This window comes from Cebus imitator, unplaced genomic scaffold, assembly GCF_001604975.1.
Source record: "Cebus imitator isolate Cc_AM_T3 unplaced genomic scaffold, Cebus_imitator-1.0 Scaffold82, whole genome shotgun sequence".
Lineage (NCBI taxonomy): Eukaryota > Metazoa > Chordata > Mammalia > Primates > Cebidae > Cebus > Cebus imitator.
The window spans coordinates 4,637,490-4,648,443 of NW_016107397.1; the positions used below are offsets into that span (position 1 = coordinate 4,637,490).

At 46.4% G+C, this 10,954-nt stretch overlaps 1 protein-coding gene across 6 annotated transcripts in view; it reads right to left on the reverse strand.

The window, feature by feature from the left end:
• ZKSCAN5 (zinc finger with KRAB and SCAN domains 5) overlaps positions 1–8,969 on the reverse strand; it is a 40,629-nt gene extending 31,660 nt beyond the window's left edge. For 2 of the 6 annotated variants that reach the window (XM_017533670.2, XM_017533669.2), the window contains exons 1-2: positions 6,747–7,415; positions 1,299–1,437 (exon numbers count right to left, since the gene is read on the reverse strand). In XM_017533670.2, the coding sequence (XP_017389159.1) occupies positions 1,299–1,437; positions 6,747–7,160 (553 nt within the window). In that variant the 5' untranslated portion in view covers positions 7,161–7,415. Of the gene's footprint in view, positions 1–1,298; positions 1,438–6,466; positions 6,628–6,746; positions 7,416–8,804 lie in introns of those variants that run through there. The other 4 variants (XM_017533668.2, XM_017533667.2, XM_017533671.2 and 1 more) reach the window with 4 other exon arrangements.
• Between the last annotated feature and the right edge of the window lie 1,985 nt (positions 8,970–10,954).

Genomic DNA, 10,954 nt, shown 5'->3' on the forward strand with positions numbered 1-10,954 from the left:
AAAAAAAAAAAAAAAACAAGAAAATCTATGAGGGAGGCTGAGCATGGTGGCTCATACCTCTAATGCCAGCACTTTGGGAGGCCGAGGTGGGCAGATCACTTGAGGCCAGGAGTTCAAGATCATCCTGGCTAATATGGTGAAACCCATTCTCTCTTTTTTTTTTTCCCAGCAGTCCTCTAAGTCTTAACTCAGGTGAAACCCATTCTCTACTAAAAATACAAAAATTAGCCGGGTAAGGTGGCAGGCACCTGTAGTCCCAGCTACTCAGGAGGCTGAGGTGGGAGAGGTAGGAGAATTGCTTGAATCCAGGAGGCAGAGGCTGCAGTGAGCCAAGATTACACCACTGCCCTCCATCCTGGGCAACTGAGTGAGCCTCTGTCTCAAAAATAAAAGATAGGGCAGGCACAGTGGCTCCCGTCAAAATCCCAGCACTTTGGGAGGCACTTTTGTAATCCCAGCACTTTGGGAGGCTAACGCAGGTGGATCACAAGGTCAGGAGTTAGAGACCAGCCTGACCAACATGGTGAAACCCCATCTGTACTAGAAATACAAAAATTAGGTGAGGCTACGTGGCTCATGCCTGTAATGCCAACACTTTAGGAGGGTGAGGTGGATGGATCACAAGGTCAGGAGTTCAAGACCAGCCTGGCCAAGATGGTGAAACCCCGTCTCTACTAAAAATACAAAGTAATTAGCCAGGCATGGTGGTAGGCGCCTGTAATCCCAGCTAATTAGGAAGCTGAGGCAGAGAATTGCTTGAACCTGGGAGGCAGAGGTCACAATGAGCCGAGACCACACCACTGTACTCCAGCCTGCGCAACAGAGTGAGACTCCGTCTCAAAAAAACAAACAAACAAACAAAAAACCTAGCCAGGCGTGGTTGCGCACGCCTGTAATCCCAGCTACTCAGGAGGCTGAGGCAAGAGAATCACTTGAACCTGGGAGACGGGATCATGCCACTACACTCCAGGCTGGGCAACACAGTGAGACTTCATCTCAAAAAAAAATTAAATAAATAAATAAAAATCCATGAGGGAGAAGCAGTCCCTGTACCTGGAGCTGTCATCATTTGTATTGTAGCTTTTCAATGAAACTGTGGTGTAATTCCTAACCATCCTAGGAATTGCTTTCATTGAACACCAGGAACTCAACTCCAGGTCCCCGGCCTTTCCCTACTTCTAGACCCTGAAGGCTGTAAAGAGGTTGCTCAGCCTAGAGTCTCTAGCAGATGGTGCCTGCCACATAGCCAACCACCCACTCTGGAGCCATATCTCTTCCACTGAATCGCTTAGCCTCACCATTTTCCTCCAGGAGATGAGGCTTCTGTGGCGCTTGCTCAAGCTGGGTGTCCACAGTCAGGGGCTGGTGACTAAAGGACTCTTGCACTGCTCCAGGTGGTGCCATCTTCTGAGGAAGCACATCAGGGCAGGCAACAATCTAACAACCACAACCACAACTGATCAGCACAGTTACAGAGACAGCCATGAAAGAAACCAGTAGAGTCACAGTGGACTTTCATTCATCCCTTTGCCAAATATTTAATGCGCATCTACAATGAGCCAGGCACCGATTATGCAGTTATTTAATAAACATGGTTTACTTCTAGTTGGAGAAGACGTTCATCAAACACATCAAAACACAAATAAATACATAATTACAAACTGGGCTATATGTTGGAATGGAAAAGAAACTGATTCCACGAGACAGAACAGAGGAAACCTGTTTTAGACTGGGAGGCCAGGGAAGGCTTTCCTGAGGAAGTGTCCTTAAGGAAACACTGAAAGGGGGAAACAAAGCCAGCCAGAAAAAACACAGAAGTGACCCAGGCAGAGAGAACATTCAAAAACTCTCTCAGGGCCAGGCGGGGGTGGCTCGTGCCTATAATCTCAACACTGGGAGGCTGAAGTGAGAGGATCGCTTGAGCCCACGAGTTCAAGACAAGCCTGAGCAACACAATGAGACCCCGTTTCTACAAAAAATTAAAAATTAGCCAGGCATGGTGGCATGCCACACTGTGGTCCCTGCTACTCAGGAGGCTGAAGCGGGAGGAGGTTCAAGTGAACCCAGGAGGCTCAAGGCTCCAGTGAGTCCAGGAGGTCAAGGCTGCAGTGAGCTATGATCACACCACTGCACTCTAGCCTGGGCAACAGGGCAAGACCCTGCCCAAAGAAAGAAAAGAAAGAAAAGGGCTGGCTGGGAGCAGTGGCTCACACCTGTAATCCAAGCACTTTGGAGGCCAAGGTGGGCGGATCACCTGAGGTCGGGAGTTCAAGACCAGCCTGACCAACATGGTGAAACCGCATCTTAAAAAAAGAAAAAATAAATAAACAAAAAAAGAAAAGGGCCAATGTGGTGGCTCATGCTTGTAATCCCAGCACTTTGGAAGGCTGAAGCGGGTGGATCACAAGGTCAGGAGTTCAAGACCAGCCTGGCAAAGATGGTCAAAATACCATCTCTACTAAAAATACAAAAATTAGCTGGGTGTGGTGGCGGGCGCCTGTAATCCCATCTACCTGGGAGGCTGAGGCAGGAGAATCACTTGAACCCAGGCAGCAGAGATTGCAGTGAGTGGAGATTGCACCACTGCATTCCAGTCAAAAAACAAAAAAAGAGAGAAAGAAAAAGAAGAAAGAAAAGAAAGAAAGAAAACAAAATTCTCAGGCAGAAAGAGGATGTCTAGTACAGTCAGGAAGCCATAAGAAGGCCAGTGTGTGAAGAGGAATGGGTGGTGGAAGGGAGATTGGAATGGTCATCATAGCACTCAGGAAGTCACACTGGACAGACCAACACCGAGACTGAAGCAAGCTCATGCCCTGCATGTTACAGTCCTCTACCTTTCCGTTCTTGGCTCTTGCTCAGCCCTAGGAACACACAATTACTCTGCTACAACCACTCTCTAGAACCTGCCTATTCTGGCAGGAACTAGCTCACTACTAACATATTGGAATGCAGTGAGTTCCTATCCCCTTTTCTCCCTCCCTTAGGTTTCAAAGCACTTTTTTTTAAATCCTCCTGCAACTGGCAAAATGTGGTGAAGGAGCTCCATTAAGAGATGGCTGCAGGCTGGGCATGGTGGCTCATGCCTGTAATCCCAACACTTTGGGAGGTAGAAGCGGGAGGATGACGTGCTGAGGAGTTCAAGACCAGCCTGGGCAACATGGTGAGACCACACCTCTACTAAAAATACAAAAATTAGCCAAGCCTGGTGGTGTACATCTATAGTCCCAGCTATTAAGGAGGCTGGGGTGGGAGGATCACTTGAGCCTGAGAGGCAGAAGTTGCAGTGAGCTGAGATTGCACCACTGCACTCCAGCCTGGGTGACAGAGCAAGATTCTGTCTCAAATAAATACATAAATAAATAAAAATAAAAAATAAACAAACTCCATTAACCATAAAATAAAATACTTAACTGACTGTATAAAAATTTTAAACACTGGCTGGACATAGTAGCTCACAACTATAATCCCAGAACTTTGGGAGGCCAACACAGGAGGATCCCTTGAGCCCGGGAGTTCCAGACCAGCCTAGGCAACTTGGCAAGACCTCATCTACAAAAAAAATTTTGGGGGCTGGGTGTGGTGGCTCACGCCTGTAATCCTAACACTTTGGGAGGCCAAGGCAGATGGATCACAAGGTCAGTAGTTCAAGACCAGCCTGGACAATATGACAAAACCCCATCTCTACTAAAAATACAAAAAGTAGCTGGCCGTGGTGGCAGGTGCCTGTAGTCCCACCTACTCAGGAGGCTGAGGCAGGAGAATCACTTGAACTCAGGAGGCAGAGGTTGCAGTGAGCCGAGATTGCACCACTACACTCCAGCACGGGTGACAGAGGAAGACTCAGTCTCAAAAAAAAAAAGATATTTAATTAGATGTATGTGGTGGCAAGTGCCTACAGTCCTAGCTACTCAAGAAGATCACTTGAGGCCAGGAGTCCAAGGCTTCAGTGAGCTATGATTGTGCCACTGCACTCCTGCCTTGCCAACGGCCAGCCTGGACAACGGAGCAAGACCCTATCTCTAAAAAAAGATAACGTGAAAAACAAAAATCTCCACAAGCAAAGACAAACAACAAACTGGAAAAGTAACACTTACAACTCATATGACAGACACAATGCTTATTGTTTCTAATAAGTAAAAAAGGCTGGGCGCGGTGGCTCACGCCTGTAATCCCAGTACTTTGGGAGGCCGAGGTGGGTGGATCACGAGGTCAAGAGATCGAGACCATCCTGGTCAACATGGTGAAACCCCGTCTCTACTAAAAATACAAAAAATCAGCTGGGCATGGTGGTGCGTGCCCATAATCCCAGCTACTCAGGAGGCTGAGGCAGGAGAATTGCCTGAACCCAGGACGCGAAGGTTGCGGTGAGCCGAGATCGCGCCATTGCACTCCAGCCTGGGTAACAAGAGTGAAACTCCGTCTCAAAAAAAAAAAAAAATATTGATAAGGAACATAAACAGATAATTCACCAAAATAGGGTACACAAATAACCCTTAAAAATATATGCTGTGGTCAAAAGAAATTCCAATTGAAATTTCACAGAAATGACCGGGCACGGTTGCTCACACCAGCAATCCCAGCACTCTGGGAGGCTGAGGCGAGAGGATCACCTGAGGTCAGGAGTTCAAGATCACCCTGGCCAACATGGTGAAACCCCATCTTTACTAAAAATACAAAAGTTAGCTGGGCCGTAGTGGCACATGCCTGTAATTGCAGCTACCCGGGAAGCTGAGGCAGGAGAATCATTTCAGCCTGGAAGGTGGAGGGTGTAGTGAACCGAGATCGTGTCATTGCACTACAGTCTGGGCAACAGAGTAAGACCTTGTCTCAAAAAAAAAAGAAAGAAAGAAAGAAATTTCACAGGAATAAAATATTGCGTCTTTTTTCGTTTGTTTGTTTGAGACGTAGTCTCTCTCTGTCACCCAGGCTGCAGAGAAGTGGCGTGATCTCAGCTAACAGCAACCTCCGTGTCCCAAACTCAAATGATTCTGCTGCCTCAGCCTCCTGAGTAGCTGGGAATACAGGCACGTGCCACCATGCTCTGCTAATTTTTTGTATTTTTAGTAGAGATGGGGTTTCACCATGTTAGCCAGGATGGTCTCAGCCTCCCAAAGTAATCGGATTACAGGCATCAGCCACTGCACCTGGCTTAAACTATTGCATCTTATGTACTGGCAATCATCACAAATCGTGATAATATTGTGCTATCCGGCTATGGCCAAAAAATTTCTCTCATATATTGGTGGTGGTACTCTAAATTATTTTAATCTCTATAAGGGAACCAACCTGTCAATAGCTATCAAAATTATAAATGTACTCTAAGTCAACAATTTTGAATTTCAAGCATTCCTTCTACAATTAATTTTATATACTTATATTTTTTTCAATTTAATTTTTGTTTTTAATTTTTACTTTTTTTTGAAACAGGGGGTCCCTCTGTCACACAAGCTGGAATGCAGTGGCAAAATCACAGCTCACTGCAGCCTCAAACTCCCAGGGTAAAGGAATCCTCCTGCCTCAGCCTTTTGAGTAGCTGGAAGTATAAGTGCATGCCACCATACCCAGCTAATTTTTTGTTTGTTTTTTCCAGTAGAGATGATATCTCGCTATGTTGCCCAAGCTTGTGGAACTCCTGATTTTGTTTTTTTTTTGTTGTTGTTGTTGTTTTCCACCCAAATTTCACCTTGAAAGAACTCCTGGTCTTAAGTGATCCTCCCACCTCAGCTTCCCAAAGTGCTGGGGTTACAAGGGTTAGCCACCATGCCCAGCCCATATATCTATGTACACACATACATATGTATATTGTATACATACATACATATACACACACATATGAGATATTCACTGAAGCAAAGAATTGTTATAATACAAATTTAGAGGCCAGGCGCGGTGGCTCACACCTGTAGACCCAACACTTTGGGAGGCTGAGGCGGGCAGATCACGAGGTGAGGAGATAGAGACCATCCTGGCCAACACAGTAAAATCCGTCTCTACTAAAATACAAAAAATTGGCCGGGTGTGGTGGTGCGTGCCTATAGTCCCAGCTGCTTGAGAGGCTGAGGCAGGGGAGTCACTTGAACCTGGGAGGTGGAGACTGCAGTGAACCAAGATCACACCACTGCACTCCAGCCTAGCGACAGAATAAAACTACGTCTCAAAAATAAAATAACACAAATTTAGAAACAATCTCAAGGAGCAATTTAAATGGAACAACTCGAACTCTTCCATAGAAGTAAACATACAATGCAGTTTCAAAGAGTGGGACAGCTGTAGTGGCAGTGGCATGGAAGAAACCAAGATATAAGAAAAAAAGAGGCAGAAGTCCACAGTGACTTAAAAGACATTTGTGTTTTTCCAAAGTATGACACATATATATGCTTATACATACAGAATATGGTATAGCTCTGTAAGAATACACAGATGAGAACTAGGTAGTTGAGAAGTTGGGGATGGGAAGAAAACTTACTTTTCATTACAACCTTATGTACCTCTTTGAATTTTGTATTATGTCACTCAAAACATAAATACAGTAATTTAAAAAATAAATAAAATCGCAGATTGTCTTCTACAGGTTAACACACTGGATATTGCTTCTCTTTGCTGGAGTGGCAGGAAGTCACAGGGTACCTAATCCCAGGAGAACAAAAGAATATGAATGAAGCACCAGAGGGCTAAGAATCTCACCCCTGCTCAGCAGATCCTTCACTCCTCTCCTTCATTGCTCATATAGCTTCTCTTTGACTCACCTGCTGTCTGCGTTCCTCAAGTTCTCGCTGTATATTTTCTACCACGGCTACTGCCTCTTCTCCGCTTTCAGGGTGATGTTCTCTCACCCAGGGCTGGAACTCTTCAGGCAGGATAGTCAGGAACTGCTCCAGCACCAGCAGCTCCAGGATCTGCTCCTTAGTGTGTAGCTCGGGCCTCAGCCACTCACAGCAGAGAACCCGGAGTTGGCTGAGAGCCTCCCGGGGTCCTGAAGCCTCATGGTACTGGAAGTGCCGGAAGCGCTGGTAAAAAGTCTCAAACATTGGCGGATTGTACTCCTGCATCCAGGTGCAGTCTTCTTCTTCCACCTTCACTATGAGAAGGTCTTCCTGCTCCTGGGAAGTCTCAGCTGGGGGATCTAAGTCTATAACTTCCCGGGATTCGGTCATTATCATTCCAACTCAGAGAGAAGTCTCTAGAGGCTGGCTGTGTTACACTGAACCAATTGGTTTTCTGCTCTTTAAGATCTTCTGAAGGACACTCTCAGTAGCATACAACCTACTGATGTATTGGGAATTATTATTAGCAAAGACAGATAGCAAAGAGGTCATCTATACTAAAGACCACTCAACAAAGTACCTTACTTAAAAATAGGGACTACAAGGTAGCCATCACTTCATCCACAATATGATGAGTAATAAGGAATATCCCCTAACATTTTACACTTGATCTTAGCCAAAAGGCCGAGAAGCGATCCCCCAACATTTTAAAAATGTAAAACAGAGCCATACAAATCTAACATCAGGCCCAACCTAAAACAGTTTTAGAGTGAAGAACTTTACATTTCATATAAATAATGGGACAAGACTAACTAGTCCAGACGCAGCCGCTCCTTCTCTCTACCATAAGACAAACAAGTTGGAATAGGGGTGAAAATCATAATACTGGTCAAAACGGGGCCTGTCCTCTAAGCTGCAAGAGCTTGACAGGCCAACGGAAGACTCCATCGGTCCCAAGAGAAGCAGCGTCTACAAGGTACAGATCTGGACCTGGATTCCTGAGAATGGCCCCTGACCAGATACAGAAACTGTGGCCTCGTCAAGGTTAGGGACAGGACCCCTGTCCAGACACAAAGCCCCTGCCACCTCCCCTCAAGGCCCCACTCTCGGGGAGCTCTCCTGGAACATCAAGCTTCCCGCAGCTGAGGCTGGAAAGACGCGGTTCTTCCTACGGAGAGAAACCGAAGCCGACACTTCCCAAGACTTCCTCGCCGGAAGTAAGCAAGTCCAATATTCCCCAGTGCAACGGGGTTAACCACCCCCCCCAGCACTTCCGCGTCCTCTCTAGGAATCCCGGAGGACCACCCCTCGCAGCGGGGGACGGGCCAATGAGCAGGGAGATGGGACGCAGGTTCCGAGTCCCAGCCCACCCCCAGTGACTCGGCCGTCCCCAGGACCCCCGAAGCCGCTGGCACGGCATCACCATAACGAGAAGGCAAACGGAGTCACCCTCTCCCCTGCTCCACCCCAAAGCCATTCAAAGAGGCCGAGCTCCTCCCCTTTCGATTGGCGGGGGAGGGGCGGGGCCTCCGGGGTTGGATGACGGCTGCTCGTATCTGATTGGCCGGGGAGCTTGCGCCTTCCCTTACCTGCAAGGCTCTGCGCCCCTATTCGAAGTAGCTCTATACCTTGCTGAGAGCCCGCAAACCTTGCTTATGTTGAAATTTGTGGGCCGGGCATGGTGGCTCAAGCCTGTAATCCCAGCACGTTGGGAGGCAGAGGCGGGTGGATCACGAGGTCAAGAGATCGAGACCATCTTGGTCAACATGGTGAAACCGTCTCTACTAAAAATACAAAAAATTAGCTGGGCATGGTGGCACATGCCTGTAATCCCAGCTACTCAGGAGGCTGAGGCAGGAGAATTGCCTGAACCCAGGAGGCGGAGGTTGCGGTGAGCCGAGATCGCGCCATTGCACTCCAGCCTGGGTAACAAGAGCGAAACTCCGTCTCAAAAAAAAAAAAAAAGAAAGAAATTTGTGGCCCTTAGTTTTTTCACCCGCATCCTCGCTCTCTTACTACCCACTTTCCAAACACACCCACCTCTTTACCACCGCAGTCAGCTCAGAGGGCCGACATCTTCAACGTCACACCCGCGAGTCGCAGGGACCAGCGGCTCATGGGACTACAACTCCCAGGAGGAGCCGCGCGGGACTCGCCGGTTGGCCAATGGGGGCGCGGCTCTCTTTGCAGGCTCGGTCTCCCAAACCTAACAGAAGGCTGGAAGGCTGTGGTTGGGGCGAAGGCGAGGCGTCCTTTTGAAGAGAGGGTCGTTGCATGCGCAGGGCTTCCCCGGCCAGGGGGGAGTCTCATACTTAATGATACCTCTTTACAGTCAGCCGCTGGGGGACCCACGCTTGTGAGCATAGCGAGTGGATAGGCTGAGGCAGCAGGATAGCTTGAGTCCAGGAGTTCGAGACCAGCCTGGACAACACAGCGAGTTTCACTGTCTATTAGTAATAATCTCTACTGGCCGGGCACAGTGTCTCACGCCTGTAATGCCAACACTTTGGGAGGCCGAGGTGGGTGGATCACTTGAGGTCAGGAGTTCGAGACCAATCTAGCCAACATGTTGAAACCCCGTCTCTACTAAAAATACAAAATTAACCGGGTGTGGTGGCAGGTGCCTGTAATCCGAGCTGGTCAGGAGGCTGTGGCACGAAAATCACTTGAACCCAGAAGGCGGAGGTTGCAGTGAGACAGGATAGTGCCATTGCATTTTAGCCTGGGCAACACAGCAAAACCCCGTCTCTTAGTAATAATCTCTCCTTTTCATATGGTGCCTTATAATTTCCAAGCTCCTGCAGTTTACAAAGCTGATGGGCAGGCAGGACAAGAGTCACTGTTGCCACTGTTTTACAGGCGCAAAGGAAGGAGATGCTGTGAAATTGCAGCATCTGCAAAGAGATGAGAAGATATTCAGAGGACTCTTTTCAGGGTGCCTAAAATCTTCCATTGTAAGTAGCTTCCTATCTAGGACCCAACCCCTGGGGAATGTTTACATTGTATTTTGTGTGTTAGCCAGTTGGTGTAGAATTTTGCAGCTCTGGCTTAATTTTGTTGCTCTTAAGTTTTTTAATGTATATAAAAGTTGCTCCAGATGGCTCACCCCTGTAATCCCAACATTTTGGGAGGCTAAGGCGAGAGGATCATTGAATCCAGGAGTTCAGGACCAGCCTGGCCTTTTGACCCCGTCTCTGCAAATAAAATAAAATAAAATAAAATTAGTGAGGCATGGTAGTGCATGCCGGTAGTCCCAACTCAGCAGGCTGAGGTGGGCGGATCACTTGAGCCCAAGAGGTGGAAGCTGCAATGAGCTGTGATTGTGCCATTGCATTTCAGCACCTCAGTGACAGAGAGACACTCCATCTCAAAAACAAAAAATGTTTAAGGTGGATATTCATTTTTTTCTAATATACTTACTTCCATTTGAATTATTTATGAATACCTTTTGCATTTTAATAATTTATTTATTAAATACATGATACATTTGGACAAGTCAAAATTCAAAAGGTTACTTAAAGTCTTCCTCCTATTCTCTTTCTACATTCATTTTTCTCTCTAGAGACACCCAAGATAACTAGTTATTTATGTTCCTACCAAGATTTATTCTTTGACTATTCAAGTGAATGTGTTATGTGTAAATGGTAGCACAATTTACATCCTTTCTCCAAGTTACTGTGGTTTTTTCATTTGTTTGTTTTATTTTCAACTTCCTTACCTTTGAACAAGTTACTGTTTTTTATTCAATAAATCTTAGAGATTGTTTCCTATCAATACATAGGGTTTTCTAATTCTTAATGTCTGAATGGTATAGCATTATTAGAATATACTATGCTTTATTTATTCCTTACTGGTGGTCATTGAGGTTATCTCTAGTTTTTTCCTGTAACAAGCAATGCTCCACTATATAAATATCCTTGTATAATGTCATTTTAGACATATGCAATCGCTTCTCAGCCTTTTGGCTAAGATCAAGTGTAGACATATGCAAGTATAACTGTAGGATAAATTCTTAGAAGTGAAATTGATGAGTCAAAATGTAAGATATACACTGTGTATATATTGTATACATATATTTGAAAACATAATATAGGCCAGACGTGGTGGCTCACACCTGTAATCCCAGCACTTTGGGAGGCTGAGGCGGATGGATCACCTGAGGTTGGGAGTTCGAAACCAGCCTGACCAAA